At 49.3% G+C, this 22,412-nt stretch overlaps 1 protein-coding gene across 1 annotated transcript in view; it reads right to left on the bottom strand.

Moving 5' to 3' along the window:
* The window catches only part of Syt13 (synaptotagmin 13), a 40,760-nt gene extending 19,870 nt beyond the window's left edge, over positions 1-20,890 (bottom strand). Inside the window, exon 1 of the mRNA XM_032903752.1 lies at positions 20,624-20,890. Within this exon, the coding sequence (XP_032759643.1) occupies positions 20,624-20,806 (183 nt within the window). The 5' untranslated portion in view covers positions 20,807-20,890. The remainder of the gene's footprint in view (positions 1-20,623) is intronic.
* Between the last annotated feature and the right edge of the window lie 1,522 nt (positions 20,891-22,412).

Raw genomic sequence — 22,412 nt, 5'->3', positions numbered from 1 at the left:
AGGTTTTCATTGACCCTGGTTATTAATTTAGTGTTTTGTGCTGGGACATCCTTCTTAAAGTAACGAATGCTTCAGGGAGCTGGAGAGATGGCTCAGTCACAAACACACACGTGCGCACACATGTACATGCATACAAATGAGCACACACATAATCACCATCTCCCCAGGGGAAGACTACCTCCTACAGGCTAAGTATGTAGTTCAGAATGACCTGGCTTTCCTCTAATTTTGCCATGGAAGACCATGTGCTCCGTAACAAACAGCTTCTTCTGCACCTCAGAGAACAGTGGGGTTTCCTTTCAACCTAGGCTAAACTCTAGGGTTTTACCTTGATGTGCCCTACTGCCCCACCTAGCTTTCTGTCCAGGCATTGGGGTTTGGGGGCAGGCATATTGGTGGAGCTAGCTGACAGACATCATTCACAGAGAGGGATGTACAGCTCAGATTCCTGCCCTAACCTCAGGTAGATTCTTCATGTCTAAGAAGCCTCCCAGGATGTACTGGTGTGAATGGTACTTGAACCACACACTTGGGCCCACCCCAGATTGAAGGAGATCCCAGGGACACAGGTATGGTAGATCAGCTGGGCTGCTCAGGGCTTAGTCCTCAGGGTCCCAGTGAAAGAAGTGTGTATTTCAAACTGCTGAGCAGAGCTTCATTTTAAAGAAACAGCTGGTCTTCCGGTCCTGGCGCAAAGCAGTGTTTCCATGGCGACCCTGCAGCCTGCACCACCTCCTCCTCTGTGTATTCCAAGCCTGTGTCCCAAATCTCCTTCTCTCAGGACTCACCTCTTCCTACTCTGTTTTCCCTTGGAGGTTATTTTTAAACCTAAAAAGGCTAGTTTTGAGGACTGGGGACCTGGCTCAGTAGGTAGACTTTTGTCTAACGTTTACGAAGCCCTGGGTTCAACCCTCAACTCTCCACAAACGAGCGCTGGCACAACACCTGTGATCCTAACACTTGGGAGGTAAACAGAGGAGGATCAGGAGTTCAAGGTCATCTTTGGCTACATAGTATGTCTGAGGACAGTCTAGCCTCTAGTGAGTCCTTGTCTAGATAGACTGACAGACATGTAGATGATAAAGGGCAGACTGAAGACAGATAGATAGATAGCCTAGTTTGTTCTGGACCTAGCCTGTGAGTCAGTACCCAATGCAAAGGTAGGTAACCCTCTGTCAGTGGTTCACGGTGTCAGTGGCAAGCGTGTGCCACAAGTAGAGAAGGCAAACCCTCTCTCTGCAGTCAGTCATCCATCCGCTACCCACTAAGCACTGACTTCGTCTCTGCGGGCCAAGAAGCAGTAGTTAACAATATCTCTAAATCAGTGTCCTCATGGGAAGGACAGTCTCCACAGATACCAATTAGATACGGTTAATCCCAAAGATGCTTTTGGTTAGAAGGAAGTAGTATTAAGACCACAGCAGGGAGTAAGCCAGGAAGGAAGAAAGAAAGGAAATTATGTCCAAAGTGTCATTCTTAAGCTAAATTCTTCTCCTCTCTCTCTCTCTCTCTCTCTCTCTCTCTCTCTCTCTCTCTCTCTGTGTGTGTTCTCTCTGTGTGTGTGTGTGTGTGTGTGTGTGTGTGTGTGTGAAAATTGTATGGCACACACCTTTGATCCTAGCACTCAGAAGGCAGATCTTTATGAATTTGAAGCCAATCTGGTCTACACAATGAGTGCTGGGCCAGCCAGTGCTGTTATACTAAGAAACCTTGTCTTGAAAAACCAATAAACAAACTAGCAAGCATAGATAGATAAATATCTCTGTATCGATCAGGTGTCATCCATAGGTCTATACATTGTGCCAGAAGGATTTGTTTAAAGCTCACTACCTCATGAGGAAAGGGCCTACATTCTGCCTGCTTTGCAGAAGAGAAAACTGAGGCACAGAGTGGTAAGCCTGAAGTCACGTGGTTAGTGAGACACCAAGCTTTGTTTTGGATCCAGGCATGTGACTATAGGGTCTGTGGACCAGCCTGTACGTCTCTGCTGGCAGTGGACTGGCGTCTTCCCAGGGCTGTAGGAAGATGTATGGAGAAGTCAGAGGCTTGAGGGAAGAATATCCCATCTCTGTGTTTCTAGGCTGGACCTTCGCTCATTCATCTGGTCAGACATCATTCACCATCAAGGGCATTTTCTGTGAAAGTAGCCATGGCAGCTGCTGGTCTCTACCCTCACATGTGGTCTGCATGTGTGTGATACAGGGAGGGGAGAGAGGTGGATGGGTCTGTTAAGTTAAGCCAGCTCGCTGAGGGAGATCACTGTGTCCCCAGGGGAAGACGACGTCCTACAGGCTAAATCTGTAGTCAGAATGGCCTTCCTCTCCTTGGAGCTTAATTTGGCCAGAGAATACTATGTGCTCTGTGCCCCAGGTCAGTGGCTAAGCAATTCGAAAGCAGAGTTTTCCAGTCTGAGGAAGATCTGTTTCTTTCCTTTAAACTCAGGCTTCCAGCCTTTCTCATCCTATGTCTGTCTGTGCCCTACACTGCCCCATGCAAACTCCCCAAGCCTTCTAAGTCTCCGCAAAGGAAACTCTGTGAGATCGATACATAGTTACAGATGTTCTAAGCTCATCTGCTATGCTGAGCCCAATACAAACCCAGCTAGACCATGTGGCTAGAATCACACAGCACCCGGAGAAGGGAACCATGCAAGAAGATGCTGAGAGAACCTGACTTTGAACTGGGCACCCCAATGCATAAGTGGCAGCTCGACAGGCAGAGACATTAGGGAGGAGGACTCTGGGGCAAAGCAGTGGCTGAAAACCTTCATCTAGAGAGCAGTGGGTCTCGAGCGAGTGACGGTGAGGTACCGGAGGATGAGGTGGGCTAGACCCCAGTCCTTCAGAGAAGAGACAGAACAGAGGTGAGCATGGCCTTGCAGCTCACCCAGAGGATCTGGGCTCAGTTTTCAGCACCCACACGGTGGTACCATTAGTCACTCTAGTTCCAGAAGATCCCACACCCTCTCCTGACCCCCACATACCGCATGAAAGTGGTGGACAGACATTAATGCAGGTGAAACACTCACATGTAAAATTAAATAAAATTTAAAAACAAAGTAAAAATCAAATCATCATAACTACTTTCTCTACCAGGAGAAGATGGGGTATCGTAAAAGCTGAAGCTTGTCCAAGGCCTCAGAGTGGGTGGGCAGCTCAGATAGAGTTAGAGCCCAAAGCCAATGCTGCTCAGAACTTGGGTGGCTCCCTGGTGCCATGTCTGGATATCTAGGGAAACAGTTGAGAATGGAAGCTCCCAAGGTGTGGCTTTTGACTTTCCCTTCGGTGTTGCGTATCTGGACACCGTGTCCCATGGGGCTCCTTCTCCAGACCAGTTGCGTGTTGGTTTTGAATGAATTGTCAGAATGTTTGAGCATTATCCACCTTTACTATATGGTTTCTGTTCAAATCCGAGTTTGATATTCCTTGTGTAGCTTACTGGCTTTTGACCCCAGAGCTGTCTCTCCACCAGCCTTTGACCTCCAAAATTTCCATGTGAGCTCCTCCCTCACCACCGGTCCCTCCATCTGCAGGGGCTTAAAGTCTCTCTGTTAAACAGAGACCATGGGCCAGGAGCAGTTCAGCCTGTCAGTGGCTTCTATGAGACAGCAGCACACAGGCTTCATACAGCCTGTGATCCAATTTAACCCTTAGATACTTTTACTTCCATTTCTTATCTGTGGTGGCCATGTTTGTTTGGTGTGTGTGTGTGTGTGTGTGTGTGTGTGTGTGTGTGTGTGTGTGTGTGTCTGTGTGTCTGTGTGTCTGTGTATGGTCACTGAAAGACACATGTGTATGCAGGCATGTGGAGGCCTGAGGACATGCCTTGGTTGTTTCTTAGGTGACATATCTACTCAGTTCTATTGAGGCAGAGTCTCTCACTAGCCCAGGGCTCTCCAAGTAGCCTGGACTGGCCAGCAAGCCTGTGTGTGGCTCCTCACCCCTCACTGGGGTTACAGTGTAACCATGCCTGGCTTTTATTACAAGGGCCCTGGTCACTTTCCTAGACACAGAATCTGGAATCTCTCCAAAGCAGCCAGAGAAACTGTTGATTTTGTAATCCTTGCATAATTGATGAAGCCATGGGCCACGACAACATTTTCACCCCTGTTATTATGCCAACCTATTGAAAAGCCATAAGTTACTGGAACAGGATTGCTTTTACCCATGAAATAAGGAGTGCACTCAAGATTATCCTTCTAACAACGCCTACTGTTCCCATTCGCATCCCCGAAGCTTTTCTCCGTGTTAGAGGAGGAAGTACATTTGCTGAGTCTGGCAAGCATATAAATCACCCGTCAAGGGTGACACAGGGTGGAAAAAGTGCAGAGAGGTGCAAGTCTCTGGGAACAGCTGTCCTCTTTGTTCAGTCATGTGGAAGGCACAGCAGTCTCTACCCTGGAGGTGTGAGTACAGCCAGGGCCGTAGTGTGCTAGCAAACAGGTGTGTGTTCTCCTTAGATTTGGGGCTTAGGCCTAGATTCTCCTCATTGAGTCAGGATCTGGTAAGTCATCCCACACCTATTTCCTGCATACTCACCCAGCCTCTGCAGCAAACGTGAGGCCCCCCCTCCCAGAGAGTATACTGAAGGGTCGGATGAGAGACTCCATACTTAAGAGCATGGAAGTGCTTATGCCTCAACCCCTGAGACTGAACTCATGGCAGACATAGCTAATTTATCAAACTCCTGAGACTGAACTCACGGCAGACATAGCTAATCCATCAGAGGGTTCGTTCTTGCTGAGCTCAGGCATCCTTGTGCTGTATTAATGAACGAGAACTGATATACAAGATGAAAGGTATTGGCTACCCTGGGTGCATCTGTATAAAAGCTGAGCTGCAGACTTTCATTTTGGGCAGTTCCGAGGACGGAACCCACAGCCTCATGTGTGTGGGCAAGCCCACTACAGCTGAGCTACTCCCCCAGCCTGCTGAATGTGGCCTTTGAAAAGAAAGGGTTGTTTTTATTTTTGTGTATATGTCTATGCGAGTGTATGCCATATACACACAGGTGCCCGAGAATACTAAAAGAGAGTGTAAGATCATCTGAAACTGAAGTCACAAGCAGTCGTGAGTCACTTGATCAAAGTGCTGGGAACTGAACTCAGGACGTCTGGAAGACCAACGAGGATTCCCAACTACTGAGCTGTCTCTCCAGTTCCCTGAATGTGATCTTAAAAGGTCCAGTGTCTGGGGCCGTGTGCTACCGAAGGCCCAAAGAACAGCTCCTCACATCAGTGTGATCAGAAGAAAATGGCTTCAGCCTAGAGTTTAAGGCTGATGAATGGTAGGAGAGACAGAGGCATCTCAAGTCAGATGGCAGTAATCTGGATCCACACACATGAGGGGTACACACATGTGGCACGGTGAAGTCACTAAGGCGAGGCTGGAAAAGAATGTGAGGCCAGCCCATCGAGGGCCTTGAACCAAGGATTTAGAATTCTATCTCAACAGCGGAAGCTTTGCAGAGTCTGGGATGGCAGGATGGTCTGAACAAAATGGATTCATGTAACTCACACCGGCAGGTCAGGGACAGACGTGAGAGGTGGGAGGAGGGAGAGGGATGGTGGGGGAAATGTCTAGGAGGGAAGAATCAGGGACACCAAGAACCAAGATGGGGAAAGGAGACATCTCCAAGAACAATAGACTGCTTAGGGTGGAACCAGGTTTGAGGGCGAGGGGTGTGCAAGAGAGCTGCACTCAGGAGGAGCACTTCCGGTTTTGTTTGTAAGCTTCCCAGAGGGAACTATTCCTGAAGGTGCTGTATACAGCAGGGCTTGGAGGGCAGACTGGCTCCTTCCCTCACTCTCCTGTCTAGTCAATAGGGGATGTCCCCTTCAAAGGGCGGATACTGGGTAGGCAAGGAGTTGGAGATAAGGTAGCCAAGGATACTGGCATGTTGGCAGCTGTATTTCCTCATGGTCTGAATGCCCCATTTGGGGTCACAGCAAGGTTGTTGCTACTAGATCAGAAATTAGGGTGCTCACCCAATTTCCAGATGTACGCTAAAGAATGACGTGTGTGCTCTTAAAGACTCTGGCTTTATAATTTGCATCACTTACGATGTGGTTTTAACTTCTGCACCCATGTGACTATTTTATAGGCTCATGGGAAGAAATACCCTAAAAGGGAGATCTGGCCCACCATGATTTGGGTGTGAAATGGCTTACCTTAGCCCATGAATATGTTGCCTACCATATACATAGTTGTAAAAGTTTCTTTCAAATGCAGAACCCACTGGGCAGCTTGTTTCCTTCAAGGCTGCCCTTTGAAGTTTCTCTTTGGTATATCTGCTTTGCTTAGCTTTGCTAAAACAACAATAACAAACACAAGCCAGCAAGCAGACAAAACCGTCAGTTTATACAGCCTGTCTGTCTTTCTTAATCCTCTCCCTTGAGAAAATACAGAGAGATGTCTACCTCCAACCTCAGCAGAGCCACATCTAGCACATCCCTCCAAGCTGCCATTTTGGTACAGCTGTTCTTCCTTTTAAACCAGATACAAACCTCTCCCACCAACAGGTCTGCAAAATGTGCAAACATGATTGGACCACAGGAGGCCCGGAATATCAGAGCAGCTGGTTTCCGCTAAGTATAAACTTGGGTGTTTTTCCTCAGGTTCTTACAAGCTCCTTGAAATGAGAACCACCCTGAAGTGCTCTGCTCCCAGGTGTTGGTTGGCAACAGGTATTAAAGCCCTATTTAATGCACAAGGTATTGGCTAGATGCTGGATAAAAATGGAAAATGAAAGCCACTGCTATACGTTGGGACCTTGTGTGACTAGAAGCATCTTCTCTATTGGGCCCTACCTTGCCAGTTTCATTGGTACCTTCTCTTGACCATCTGCTCCCCCTTCTCCTGGCTGACTGTCAGGGTCTGTGATGGTGGCTAACACTGACTGAACGCCCATTGTTAGATTTGGGCAGGAGCACATGGTACATTTACACTGGATATCGGATGCTGGGGGGACAGGGGGGGGAACTTTCATTAGACATTTACAGTAGTGGAGGGTCAAGGTACCAGCATGAAACATGAATGGTAGATATCTCAGGCCCGGCAGGATCACTGGGACGCTGGGTAGGGAAGGTTACAAGACCCAGGGCAGCTGGCTGACTGAAGACATACCCCTGGAAAGTGCTGAGCCCTTCCGTTGTGGAGACCTGGCAGGGAGGAATCTAGGGGACGTCTCCTTCAGGGTCCTCTTGGACTAGTGCCACAATGTTCTACCAGTGTAGTTGACAGGAAGAAGCCTCTTGGGCCAGAGCATAAAAGGACAGAAAATAAGGGTTGCTCAGAGTAAAGGCAGGGATCGGGTAAGATTGGAGCTGGGTCAGGAGGGCCCAGAGAGAGGCCTTGGAAGCCACAAGGGACAGTTCCACCCCAGCACTAACTACATTCTGGAGATCAAGCTTTGTGTGCATTTGCTACTTTTTGTTGTTGTTTGTTTAAGGTCCGGTTTGTTTAGGCTCACGGTTTGAAGGTGCAGTGCATCCTGGTAGGAAAGGTGTGGCTGCAGGTCCTTGAGGTGGTTGGTTCTATGGTTGCTTGTACTGTATCCACAGTCGGAAAGCAGAGAGATAAACCCTGGTGCTTAGCTGGTCTCTTATTTTAATCTGTCTAAGACCCGACCCACCCCTTGGAATAGTTTCCCCTATGGTTAAGGTGGGTCTTGTCACCTCAATTAACCTAATTTGTTAATTCCCACCGCCAGACCCAGGGGCTTGCTTCCTTAGTGATTCTAGATTCTGTCAAGTAGACAATTTATCCTAACCATCACAGCATGCTACCTAATCTCCATGATGATTTACTGATGGGGAAACAACAGGTAACCAAGGCAGGTGCGGAAAGCTTAGGTCACTGGCTGGTCAAAGCAGAGGGAAGGTAGAGCTCAGATGCCTCGTGCCTTCACTCACTCAAAGAGGGTATAGCAAAATCAGTCTGAGAAGGGCCTCTGAAGGCAGCTTAATTATTCATACTATTTATTAGCCTAATTACCATTCCGTTTACTGTTGCAATTAGAGCAGCCTCCCAAGGCGGCCTGTCTGAGTCCCCGGAGCAAGGTTTCTCCCAGCTTAGTCAGTCTCAGCCACAGCCACCTCTCTGTGCTCCTGAGGAGGCCATGGCTCTACAGCGCCTCCCTCAGGGATAATCTGCAATGCTGCATGGATCCCTGGTAGGAGCCTCAGCCCACGTTTCCAGACCTCACGGCTCAGGCTCAGGTATAGGCAGACCTGGAGTCACTGTGAGTGCTCCTGTAGGACTCTCCTATGAGTTGGCCAAGGATTCTGGAGCCTTCCTAAAAGGAAGGGTCTAGAAACACTACTGGGCACGTTTGACAGGGATTTGCTTCCTCCGACGCTAGCAGCTCAGTCTCCTTTGTATGGACTGCAAGTGTTCCAGTTGTCCCCTAACACTTCCCCCACTAGGGCCCCTACTTGCCATATAGGGCTCTAAAGCATGGCTCTGTCTATTCACACTCTGGTGGGCATGACACTCTCAGGGCCCCCTGTGACATGGTGCTCTCCATCCCCAGCTTCCTCTCATTCCAGCTGCAGGCTGAGCTCTCCTGCCTCTGGTCCACAGAGCCTTTGACCATCTTCACCTCCAGGCTTCCCCATTGGATTCTGTAATCTATCGTTTCAAGAGTATGTGTTGTGGAACCCAAAGATCGCCTGGTTCCTCGTCCTTGTCCTGATGTCATCGGCAAAGCTCTGGCCTTGAGTCAGCCATTGCTAACACTCTTACTCCTCATGTCCTTAGGTGTTTTGCACAAGGGGCCCCCATCAGGTGCTGCTTCGAGGATCTGCTACTCCTACAGTAGGAGATGAGCTCTTCAAAGGACCAAAGGACACAGCTACAGGAAAGCCCTGCAGGTCAGGGTGGATTTTTGTCTTGAAATAGCACCACTGCCTCTGTCTGGCAGTTTGCTCTTCCTTGTACTGGAAATGGAAGCATGTGTGCTGCTGCTGAAAGGCACTGAGGAAAGGAAAGATGTGAAATCAGGAAAGGAAAGGCCACCAAAAGTGAAGAGAGGCAGCTTGGCCTGGGCCTGCCTCCGCCAGACCCTCTGCTGTTCCCTCAGTGCTCTCCCCTAAGCTGAATCCTCTCCAGAACATTCACCTTTAGAATTTCAGTCATCACTAGCTTCGATTTTTTGAGACTGGGCCTCATGTAGCCCAAATCAGTCTTGAATTTGCTAGGTACTCAAGAATGGCCTTGAACTATTGACTCTCCCGCTCTACCTCCCCAGTGCTAAGATTACAGGCATGCAGCACCACGCCTGTTGAGCTCCATCATGACATTTTCACTCATATGTGTCACTTTCATACCTTGCCCTTCCAACTAGCGTTCCCTCTCTCTCACCCAACTTTCTGATCCCCTCTTCCCTCCCAGTATTTCCCCCCTGCTTTTATGTGTATATGAGAATCTCCTTGGCATAGGAGAGAAGACAGTTTATCATAGTCAGTTGTGTTGTCTTCCAGTCCTGTGGTCTTCCTCCTCCTCCTTTGTGACATGCTGGGGACTGAACCAAGGACCATGCTAGGCAAGTTTCCATCACTAAGCCGCATTCCAGTCTGAAGGTATGTCTTTCTTCCCTTCCTCATCCCTTCTTCGGTCCTCCCTTTCTTTAGAAATCTTCCTCCCACATCATAGTCTTCCTTCTACTTTCCTGATAGACACATATGCATACACACAAACATACATATATGAATACACATATAAAAATGTACACAAATGTACATATATGTGTGGAAACACACACTTGCACACACACAAACACGTATGCACACAGGCACGCATATGGATATACATATACACATGCATACACACACATCCACACAGACACATACATGGACACATGTATGCACAAGTGCTTACATGTATGAACGTGCATATACACATGTGCACACACACACACACACACACACACACACACACACCTTTCCCTCTCCTTCATTGTCCTATTTGCCACCGTTCCTCCTTGATACCTCAGCAGCATAGCCACCTTAAGCAGTTTGGACTCTCTGTCGCGCACAGTATGAACTTCCCAAGAGTTGGAGCCTGGTCCTCACAGGTGAGGATTTAGGTGTGTGTGCAGATACACATCTCTCGTGTGTATGTGCACATGGAGATCAGAGGTGCTGGGATTACAAACGCTCACCACTAGGCCAGGCCTTTCCATTGGTGCCACAGATGTGAACAGGTCTCCATGCTTGCACAGCCAGCCCTCTGCAGACTGAGACAGCTCCCCATGCCCATGGGTGAAGTCGTTAATTTGTCCTATGCTAACCAAGTGAGCGAAGGCCTAAAGGGAGGGAAACCAATAAGGAGTGAGTTTGCCCCAACTCCACGCCTTCATGGGTCCCCATTGTACTAAAAGACAAGTGCAGAGACTGCCCATGAACCTGCAGCCCTCCTGCAGCCCTCCTGGAGCCCTCCTGCAGCCCTATGCTATGCTGTATGCCGTGGCTGCAGGCAGCTTGCTTATCCACTCCCCAGCCATCACCCAGGCAGCCTGTAATCCATTCACTCTCCTAGCCTTCCTCTGAGCCCTGTGCCAGTTTCTAAGAAAGTAAAGCACACCCTGGCTTTAATGAGCGGAAGTGAGGGCAGAGGAAATCAATGAAATATATCAATGTGCCCTGGGTCTTTGCCAGGTGGACTCAATCACACAGAATTCCTTCAGGGCCCTTCCCGCTTTTGTTCATTCATACTCACATGCGTAAATGCCCCTCATGGCACGATCCCGACTTGTTCCCATAGAGCAAGCTTCAGAAGGCAAGTGATACTGTCGTTTTCATGGAAAAACTCATAATGCGATCCTCAGCCACCCTAAAATCTCAACCAACTTCTCCAAATATCTCATAATTACCTTTCAATGCAGTGTGAACATCGTCTAAGACTTTTCTGTACTACAAAGGCACAAAAACCCGTTAGCCAAGGAATTAGCGCTTAGGTTTGATGGGAAGGCTTGAGTACAGGCCACACCAGCCCCATGGGGACATTGTCAGAGCTGCTCCTGGCACTGCTCTGTCCTGTCAGCATCAAGACATAAGGACAAAATACATGTACAAAATGGAGTTGAGTTTAGAGGACACCCAAGTGTCTGGGTGGACCTAGGACCCAGGAGGGCTAAAGGTTGGTGGGGTGGGAGCTGAGGAAGAGGACCGTGACAGCATGCAACAGATTTAAGGTACAGAATGGCAGGTACAGACATCTCAACTGTGTCCCACCCCACTGCTTCAGGGACACGTGTATCTCAGACGCACTGAGATGTTCCTGGGTTCACTTCAATAAAGTTTCAGTGCAAAGTGCAAGTGGCTGTTTAAAACCAGTTGAAGAGCTTAGAAATGTAAATCAGAATCAATGCGCAAGAATAATTTTAAAATGCTTCCATGAAGGGCTTGGAAAATTCTGAAGTGAGATACACGTATGTTTTAGTTCCATCTCCTGCAACTGTGACTAAACCTGACAAGAAGCAGCTTATGGGAAGAAGAGCTCATTCTGACTCACAGTTTTAGGAAATAGCAGGCCATCCTGGGAGATCCAGGATATCAGAGGACGAGGTGGTTGGTCAGATTGCTTCTGCAATCGGGAAACAGACCAGACAGGATGTGGTACCAGTCTGTAAAACTCCAAAGCCCACCCCTAGTGCCCACTCCCCTTGGCAAGGCTCCACTTCCTCAACCTTCCAAAACACTGCCACCAGCTGGAGACCAGATGTTAGAGCAGGTGAACCTGGGCGGGGTGGGGGCGGGGCACCGCTTACACCCAAAGCACAGCTTCACATATTGCTAGGGGACTATCTCAAAGAGGAAGAGGAGGAGGGAGGGAGGGAGGGAAGGAAGGAAGGAAGGAAGGAAAGAAGGAAGGAAGGAAGGAAGGAAGGAAAGAAGGAAGGAAGGAAGGAAAAACCAGAATGTCAAAAGAGTTGCAGAATTTGGCTTCTCAAATATTGTTGGGGGAATAGAAAATGCAGTGTCTATGGAAGGCAGTTTGGCTGATCCTCCATAATTTATGTAGAACTTCCATATGACCTGAAAATTCAACTCCCATGTGTATTGTGTACCTGAAGGGACACAAACCAACAAGCTGGGAAGCCCAGGGCAGTGGGACTAGGGACAGAAAACAGGAGGGATGTGTGGACAATGGGACAGACCTCAGAAATGCTGCGTGGTGTGGAAGGAGAGCTGGTGCAGCAGTGAGCACCATTTGCTGTTTTGCAGATGACCAAAGCAGGGTTCCCACACCAGACAGCTCACAGCCATCTGTAACTTCCCGTCCGGGGACTCGGCCAGCCTCCTACACTCACATCCAAGTGCACCAACATACACACTTTGATGGGGGCACGTGCGTACACACACACACACACACACACACACACACACACACACACACAAATAAAACAAAGCGTTGTAAAAAGAGACATTATGCTAACTGTAAGATACCAGACACAGAAGGTCACTTGCTAAATGATTCTATTTATATGAAATGTCCGTGGAGACAGACACCCCACTCAATGGGTGCAGGTTTTCTGCTGAGGCGATGGATTCTGGAACTAGGTGGAGTGGTGACTGGTTAACAGTGGAATGTACTAAACGGCCCTGATTCATGATTCACTTTCGAGTGGTTGGGTTTTGTGTGGATTCTACCTTAATACAAAAACACACGGAAACGGAATAGAATCCGTACTCAGTGTGCAGAGGCATTAGAACATTCTGTGCTTGCATGAGGATGAACCTGAACAGGGGCTGCAATGGGTTGCTGGCCTCAGCTTCACTGACCCTCCAGCTTGACTTCAGCTCGCTTCACTTCACACATGCTGACCTTTCTGTTGACTCTGCTCCTGCCCACGGCACTGTATGCTTCATGAGGATAGAGAATGGGTCACTGTGTCACGGATGACGAAGCAGTCACTACAGTGTACCCATCCCCCAGTACTGAGCCTGGCACATAGTATGTGCTCACTCAACGTCATTACAGGGATAAGAAAAAGGAATAGAGGGCCAGGTGTGGTGGCACAAACCTTTAATACCAGCACTTGGGAGGCAAGGGGGGAGGATCTCTAAATTTCAGGCCAACTTGGTCTACAGAGTGAGTACCAGTCTAGCCTGTGCTACATAGTTATAACAGTGAGTCCCTGTCTGAAATCCCCAACTCAAAGAAGCAGGGGGTGGGGTGGGGAGGGGAAATGAAGAAAGAGAAGGGGGAGGAGGAGGTGGAGGTGGAGGAGGAGAAAGAGGAGGAGGAGGAGAAAAGTATAAAAATAGTGAAGGGGAGAGAGGACAGGAAGGAGGAGCACTTCTGTTTTCTTTCCCCCTCTGTTGACATGTTAGTTTCTACAACTTGGTTATGGGGTATTTTGTGTGCTTAGATGTGTTGGTTCTGATGCCCACAAAGAGAATTCCTTAGTTACTGAAATTCAACTCTATGGGGCTGGAGAGATAGCTCAGTGGTTAAGAGCACTTGCTCTTGAAGAGAACTTGGATTTGGTTTCCAGTGGCTCACAATTGCTTGTACCTCCAGTCCCAAGTGATCCAATGCCCTCTTCTGACTTTGGCAAACACTGCATGCATGTATGCGCTAGTGCCCATGAACACACACAGACACACAGACACACTCAGACACACTCAGACACACACACACACACACACACACACAAAGTACACTTGCTTCTATGAAGCTATTTTCTTCATCCTCAAATCAGGTTTCCCCAGAGCTAGAAAGAAATAGGCTCTGTGGGCTCTTAACACAGAGCCACTAAAGTCAGGGTGTGTGTGTGTGTGTGTGTGTGTGTGTGTGTGTGAACTGTTGCTTTTTAGTAGAGGAATGGGCAGAGAAACTGTACTCAGAGTACGTAAGAGAGAGCCTTGACCTCAATAGCTCTGTAGTGTGACAGGTGCCCAGGAAAGAACTTGTTCTGTGTATTCTGATTGTTCCTGGGTCTTGTCTCAGATACCTTCATCTTCCCTTGTCCTTTTGGGTCCTCCTGATGGTCTCTTCTTTCCCTTATCTCCTTGCCTTATCTCTTGCTGGCTGCTTTAGCTATTTCCCCTACTGAGTCCTTCTCCGCATTCCCAGCATCTAAGATCCTGGGCAGGGTGCAACAGTGTTTTCTGTATGGGCTCCACCAGGGAATAAGTCACAAACCTGACTGTTGGCTAATTTTCCTGTTGCTGTGATAACATGCCTGGTAGACAAGGGGAAAGGTTGTCCTTTGGCTCAAGGGATAGCAGGGAAGTCAAGGCAGCAGGAGATTGGAGCAGCTAATCACATCACGTTCATAACAGTGAATGCAGAGGGCAGTGAAGGCACACTGCTCTTCAGCTCCCTTTCACCATGTGTTTAGTCCGGGATCTCAGCCAGGGAATGGTGCCACCCACAGTGGACATGTCTTCCCACCTTGGTTAGCATAATCAAAATAATCCCCACAGGTATGCCCAGAAGCCTGTCTCCTGGGTGATTCTAAATTCTGTCAAGTTGATAATTAACACTAATCACTACATTAATCTATAAGCCATACTAAAAAAGAGAAACGGGGAGATGGGGGAACCAGGACTGCAATAGGTCAGGACCTGCTATTAGGAAGGGACTGATAGGTACAGGTACAGAGATACCCTATTCGATTGCTTTGAAGGGCTTAGCACTTCCTGCAGTTGTGTGCTCATCTCCCTGAAATAATTTATGGTAATCTTGTGATGAAAAATTCATACTGTCTTTATTGTTGCTAAGCAACCAGCCCAAACATGTTTACTGTGTAAAATCTCTCAGGAGGGCCCTGAGCTGTACCTAGTGCCTGGAACCAGCAGATGTACAAAGAAGAGAATAACCCAAGCATCAGAGGATATTTTGGAAACTGACCTGCAAAGACACAGGCACCTGTTCACCTGTCTGGGGAAACAGTGGCCTGAACAAAATTTTTACTAGCTTTTTCTTATAAAGCTCTAGCTAAGTGATCCAATATTTTGTTCTAGAGTGAGACTTCATGAGTCTGTGTCCCAGCTCTGCCTATGAATGTGTTACTTACGCTCTCCAGATTCCCATTTCTGACTGGTAAAGTGCAATTGTCTGGTATATATAAAGAACTTGTGTAGATGGCTGTGCCAGTCCTGATATTTACTACTCTGTGGAAATGGGTCTTTTATTATTGTTTGTACAGACAGAAGAGTTACAAGTCAGGTTATTTAATAACAGTAAGCTGGCAGTTAAATCCTTTAAAAAACTGAGAATGGGGCTGGGCTGGCCTCAGTAGTACCATATGTATTTAGCATGTAGGAAGGGTTGAATTCAAGCCTCCCCTGTCTCCATGAACACCTATCAACAACAATAATGAATAAGTAAAAGCTTGAGAACCTATGGAGGTCAACCCTTAAAGCAGCCGGAGTCCAATCGGTTCCAGGAGTGGGGTTAGCAATTTACAGGGCCTCCAGTCTTTAAGAGTCAACAAAGGGATGTCCAGAGAGTAGCCTCTCAGACCCGGAGAAAGATGTACTTTATACTGTCACTGGCATTGCCTCTCCTCAGGATTCTGCACAGCTCCCTGAATGTTACCTATCACGCAGCACCATTACATGCTCTGTGGCAGCTGCACTTTCTGTCTTCTCAGCAGCAACATGTCTGCCTTTCACTGTATGCTGTACCTCAGATGCACTCATTAACCTTTAATGGATGATGTGATTAATATGTGGTGCCACCGTTGTTCTTGGCCCATCTTACTCATGAGTGTAGTGAAAACAAGAAGCCTGGAGGTGATACTCTGAGGCTACAGGAAGGAGAGTTAGAGGATTCCTAGGGCCTCACTGATGGCCCTGTGATCCCAGTCCATAGGGCAAGACTTTTATGTTGCAAATGGAGAAACAGTAGCAAATAGGTAGGGCCAAGAGGCAGCTTGTTATAGACCATGTATGTGAGGATCTCAGGCCTAAAAGCCCCTATCATTAGAGTACTGGTCTGATATAATGTGCACAAACACTATGTCATGATGAGATGGCTTAATAGGAACCATGTTGGTACATTACTTCTTACAGGGAAGAACAAAAACAATTAGGCTAGGTGAATTTTAAAGGAAATAAACCATGTACCCAGCGCTTACATCAGAGGCAGTGCAGAGATCAAAGTCCAAAGGCTACCCAGTCTGTATTCCACCTGTTCCTTACTTGCCTTACAGGGTGGCACCATGCATGGCTCAAACCTGGCCTTGGGTTTCCTATAAATGGGTACTTGCCTGTATGACCTGTGGTTTGTCCCCCCTAGTCCGTGTTATATATAAAATGTTTTCATTCAGTATGTACAACCAGGTGGATCCCATACCCTGTTTCCCAGCAGACAATGTCAGGAACATGTATACTTTGAACTTTGGGGGAAAGGACTCAGCTATGCATATATTATTTGACATAAATTTAGCATTTATTCATCCCACAAAAACTTGGAATTCAGCTTCTGTTGAAAGCCATCATGTCTCAACTCTGTTGGAAGGAAAGAAGTGTATGAGCTGGGTGCTGGTGGCAGTGGGGAGCAGGGGTGTGGATGGGAGAGTTGGGTGGGGCAGTGGGGAGCAGGGGTGTGGATGGGAGAGTTGGGTGGGGCAGTGGGGAGCAGGAGTGTGGATGGGAGAGTTGGGTGTGGCAGTGGGGAGGAGGGGTGTGGATGGGGGAGTTGAGTGTGGCAGTGGGGAGGAGGGGTGTGGATGGGAGAGTTGGGTGTGGCAGTGGGGAGGAGAGGTGTGGATGGGGGAGTAGGTTGTAGCAGTGGGGAGCAGGGGTGTGGATGGGAGAGTTGGGTGTGGCAGTGGGGAGCAGGGGTGTGGATGGGGGAGTAGGTTGTTGCAGTGGGGAGGAGGGGTGTGGATGGGGGAGTTGGGTGTGGCAGTGGGGAGCAGAGATGTGGATGGGGGAGTAGGTTGTTGCAGTGGGGAGCAGGGGTGTGGATGGGGGAGTTGGTTGTGGCAGTGGGGAGCACGGGTGTGGATGGGAGAGTTGGGCGAGTACCAATTAAGGCCAAGCAAGTTCACTAAAGCCTCTGGCTACATGTTGCCTTTGAGAGAACAGACAATGCCAGGTCCCCTGGGAACCTAAGAGTTATTTGAAAAGATCCACTTAAGGCACTTACAGTCATAGTTAAGCAAGTGTCACCTAAGGGAAATAGGACCCTAAAATGAAAGCCTCTTGACCATGTAGGGTCATGTTAGAGACTTCAGGGTGAACAAGGGGGAGGGCAGCTTCTCTGCTCACCCAGGAATGCCAAAAAGGACAGTGGGAACCTGAAACCTGGGAAGAGGAAGTTCCAGAGAATGAAGCTAGGGGTTCTAAAGGCAGCTTTCCCATAAATTCAGACAATTGTGAAGGAGAAGGAACAGCCCTCAGAGGACCCTGAGTGGGGCATCTCCCTGACTACAGGTCACCTGTAATGAAGCTTCCTAGAGTGAACTGAGGTGTTCCCTGTGGTCCCAGGAATGGCCTGTGTGAGAGACTGAATTGTCTGCACCCCCACAAAGACTGGACACAAGTGAGGGGGAGCAAAGGGACAATAGTCTGGCTCTAGTGCAAAGCCCTGTGACCTGTGACCGGAAGCCAGCAGGGGATGGTCTGCAGAGGGGATGCTACAGAGACCCTCCACCCTCTGCCACCTGGCCCTCAGCAGGAGCTCCTGATCATTTGTGCTATGACCTGACCCCTTCACTATCTAGAGAAGCCCTCAGATATGTCTCCAGGATGCTTAAAAATCTGAAGGTAGAACACATAGGCCGTAAAGGGATAGTCAATAGCATATATCCAGGGAAAGTTACACGCGTGGTCTTTTATTAATGTAGTAAATCACGGGACAGAGCAGGAACTTTAATAAATGCCATAACTTAAAATGGGAGGGGAGGGGAATAAACGACAGGGGAAGCGTCAGCAGTCGGGCAGCATGCTTCAAATGAGCTATGATCTCCTGCAACAAAGTTGCAGGGATCAGGAACACACTCATGCTTTCTTGTTTATAGCCCCACTTAGAGAAATTGCCAAGTTTCAGTTGGAGTTGCTGGTGACAAAACCATGATCATCTCTCCCCACTCAAGACCCTGACCCCCATAAACTCCATCTGCAGGCTCCTGGCAGAGTTTGAACCCCTGGGAAGACCTCCAGGCTTCTTTTTCAGTACAAATCTCAATTGTGTTTATCCACTTGGGGCATAAATCAGATTCCCAGTCTGCCCTATGACACCAAAGACATTTCCCAGCAACACAGCCAATGAGATCTGGAAGCACGAGGCAGGGATGCTGCACCCTACAAACACCCCAGACCTCAGCGGGACACAACAGCTGCAAGCTATTGGAGCCAGAAATTTAGTCTTCTCCCTCCCCCAGCACAGCGTCCTTTCTCTGAGGATCATCTTCAGTGAGCCTTGCTGACTGCTCTCGTCACCTCCCACCCTGCGCCTGCCTCCTTGGCTTCCTTGAAATCAAGTGCACTGTCTTTGTCCTTACTTTATCTGGGTCAGTGGCTGAATCAGAGCACAGTGGCCACCAAGACACCTTGAGCTCCCAGGCCATCGTTTTCACACCTATTGATTTCGCCTCTGTTGCCAAGTTCCCTGGCCCCAGGGAGCCAGGAGAAGAAATGTAGATGGGTGAGCATTACTTATCAACAGATACTCGTGGGCAGACATCACTGAGCCTCCATAGAACTGGCCCTGGGCTGCAGAGACACAGCCCCCTGCACCCATATCCCTTGGAACAGAAAACTGGGCGCCTTTGTTTGCCAGTGGTTTCTTATTGCACAAATGGCATTTTCTAGGTACTAGGAATGAGTATCATGCAGGTGGCTGATATGAATGACAGCCAATGTTGGGAGTGCTCTAAAGGGTATTAGAAGGGATGGTATGGAACATGGTCATCAGGGGGTTGTTTCATGGGCCAGTAAAAGGCTGAGATTCAAAGGCTGAGAAACCATCTGGATGGAAAATGAGTGGGGAGCAAGGAGGAGAAGGAGGAGGGGGGGAGAGGAGGAAGAAGAGGGAGGGGGAGAAGGAGAAGGGGAGAAAGGAGGAGGATGGGGAGAAGGGGGAAGCGGGAGAGGAGGAGGAGGAGAAGGAAGAAAAGGAGAATCAAGCCAGAGAGGCAAAGACAGCAGAAAGAGTCACAGGGGTGAGGCTTCCTGGAGAGAGAGGCACCTGACAGAGGGGGAGGGGATTGGTTGGAGGGGCTACTAGTTAGGAATCTTAAATCAGGCTAGCTCAGGGATAGTGGGGCTCAAAAACTCTAACTGTGTGGCCTTGGGCAAGTCACTTATGTTTCCTAATTTGTAAGTTGGCCTTTTACCTTTGTCAGTCTGTTGACAAGCATGGATATATGTAAAAGTCTTACCAGTGAGGCAGTGTGGGGGTGACTAAGCCATGGCTGGCTTGCTGCCACTTATTCTAATGAGGTGTTTGGGGGGGTTAAGTTGTGAAGAAATAGCCTGGCTGGCACGTCTTTGGGAGATAATCAACATTGTGTGGGCTACTGGGGGTCAGTAGGACAGTTAGAAGGGAGCCTGGTGGCTGTTTATGCTAACCGATTCCCAGTCAGGGGCAGGGCTGAAGGGCCATGGCTGAAAGGCAGCAGGATGCCATATGTCCCTCAGGTGTGTCTCTCATCCACACCAGATGGGAGGGAAAGGCAGCGGGCCACACCCTCACCGCCGGGGAGCCCACTCCCCACTTGCAGACCTTTCCAGGCTGACCTCCCACCACTCCCCAGCTCCTGTTTACAGTGACAATGTCACTTGCCTGGAATTCTAAGTGCCTCAAGGACAGCAGCCATTTCCCTTTACTCTCTACTGTGACCAATGACACAGGCTCCACTCTGGGACCTGGGGGGTTTCTGAATAATTAATTTACTAGGAAAATGAGGACTGGCTTAGAGCAGGATGCTCCCAGAAGACCAAAAACCAGAGGGTCTGTAAGTTGCTGGGAGGTCCTTGATGCACGCCTGACCTATGGCCAGCCTTCCTCTGGCTCTCCAGGAAGCACTGTCCTCCACCTGAGAAGCTTTCTGGAGGTCACAGATCATGGAGCAGGCTCTTCTCCCAGACCTCTCAGAGCCTGCTGCCATTCCTGCCTGGGATGCACAGCCCATTTCTAGCTCAAGCAGGACCACGGATGAAGGTGATAAAAGCCCTCTAATCTCCAGAGACCGTGGGGCTGCTGAGGCTCAGCTGCTAGGACTGGGGGTCTGGCAGACTCCTCACTGGCTCCTTCTAGAGCCCCCCATCTCCTGCTGTCCAGCTGGGAGGAGGTGTCGCCTCCCTTCTGATTATTTTCCAGTTATTTGTTTGTCCTACAGTCACCCTCGTTCCTCTGGAAGACCCCACTATCCTTGTCCCCTATTTCTGCGGGCTTCTCCTCGGTGTCCCCCCGAAGGGTATCCTTACCCTGCAGCTCTCTCAGCCTTCCAAAGGCTCACAACCACTCCTCCCTGCACACTGTCTCCCCACCTAATTCCTTTCCCAGCCTTCTGAAGCCCTAATTCCCCACTCCGCCCATTCTCCTTCATGTCCCTCCCCCATTCCTCGGGGCCACCGCGACCCCTGCTGCAGGTCTGCTGTCCCTTCCCTGCCTGGGAAAACAGGGTGTCCCGGCCATCCTACCTGGCCTTCACTCACCTGTTGGGCTGCCTGGAGCACACCGGGCCTCGCTTTCTCCGGGTCGGGCTCACGGTCCCGCGGCAGCAACCCCTTCTTGGGGTGCATGTGCCGGCACAGGCAAGTGACCCCACACAGTGCAAGGATGCTGGTGGCAGTGCCCAGCGTGGCGCCCAGCGCGATCACAGGCACCGAAAGAACCATGGTGCCTGCTTCCCGCGGCTCGCCCGCCTCCCGCCGGCCTCCTGCACCTCGCGCTCCCGCCTGGCTCCAGCCGCTCTCTAGACTCCGAGGGCGGGGACGCAGCCAGCTGGGAGGGAGGATGGCTGTAAGGACGTCAGAGGCGGAGGCTGACCCGGAGGCGCGTCAAATGTTACCCCCTCCTCGCCACCATGTGACCCGCCCCTCTATCGCCAGGAGGGCAGGAGAAGGTAGGTGATAGCCTCAGGTTTGTGTGTTCTATGTACACACATACACACACACACACACACACACACACACACACACACACGCACACACACACACACGTACATACACATGCACACACATATTGGCGGATGATAGCCTCAGAGTTGTGTGGGGTCATTCCAAGTGTTTTCTCTCTCTCTCTCTCTCTCTCTCTCTCTCTCTCCCTCTCTCTCAGGTGATAATCTCGGGGTTGTATGGAGCAATTCATAGAACTCTATGTACACACACACACACACACACACACACGCAAAAATATGCACACGCAGATGCACACATAGGTATGGACACACACACACGCACAAATACGCACACGCAGATGCACACATAGGTATGGACACACACACACACACACACACACACACACACACACACACACACACACACACTGGAACATGATAACCTCAGAGTTCTATGAAGCCATTCTTAGTGCTCCATCATAGACACACACATATGCACATATTCACAAAGACACACACACACAAGTGGGTAATTTTAGTGTTGTCTGTGCACGTACATGTACACACACAGGACATAGGAAGGACTGGAGATTATTAAAGGCACAGGTTCAAGCAGGCCTGGAACTCATTCTGGGTAGTTGGTCATCTCATCAGATTAGTAACCCTTTGTTTGCCATACCACCCTTCCCCCTTCCCCAGAGCTGCTAAGGAGGCTGTAAAGTGGGTGCCCCAGGCTTTGCAAACACACAGGACTAGAGCGGACTCATTTTCTAGGCTCACAGTGACTTGCCGCTAAGGACAGACAAAGGCAGAGACTGGGAGGAGGAGTATGGGGAAAATCAGGAGAGAGATGGGGGAGCTTGAGGTATGGCAAGGGCTGACTGATGCAGTGTGGTTTTTGGCGTGGGGTCCTGTGTTCTGGCGGTTATCTATGGGCTGCATGGATTACCTGATCTGATCACCAGAGACCTTACTTCCTACATAGCTGAGGATACTGAAGCTCAGAAAGGACACAAGTCCACTACCATCCTGAGGCCACACTCAGTGTTTGCTGATTCAAAGTCCTATCTTCCCAGGGCCAATGACATGAGAGGTTGTCTGTCCCTGGGCACAGAGCTCACAACGTGGAGAATATGTATGCTTATGAAGGAGGGAAAATGAGAATTTGTCCAGGAAGGTGACTGTCTTGGCTCTAGGAAGCTGGAGTGCATTATGAGGAAGGTTTGCTTCACTGAGGGCTAGATGTCTGTAGGCTTTTGGCGTGCTGGGCACTCCAGAGACAGGCTTGGCAGAATTTAATCCACAGCTTCCAGGCAGCTGATGACTGGAGTTGGAGATGTCCAGTAGCTCTTGTCTGTCTACCCTCAGGTGTGATCATTGCCGGG

The sequence above is a fragment of the Rattus rattus genome, chromosome 5 (assembly GCF_011064425.1).
Source record: "Rattus rattus isolate New Zealand chromosome 5, Rrattus_CSIRO_v1, whole genome shotgun sequence".
Lineage (NCBI taxonomy): Eukaryota > Metazoa > Chordata > Mammalia > Rodentia > Muridae > Rattus > Rattus rattus.
This window is presented reverse-complemented; position numbering and strand designations above follow the sequence as displayed.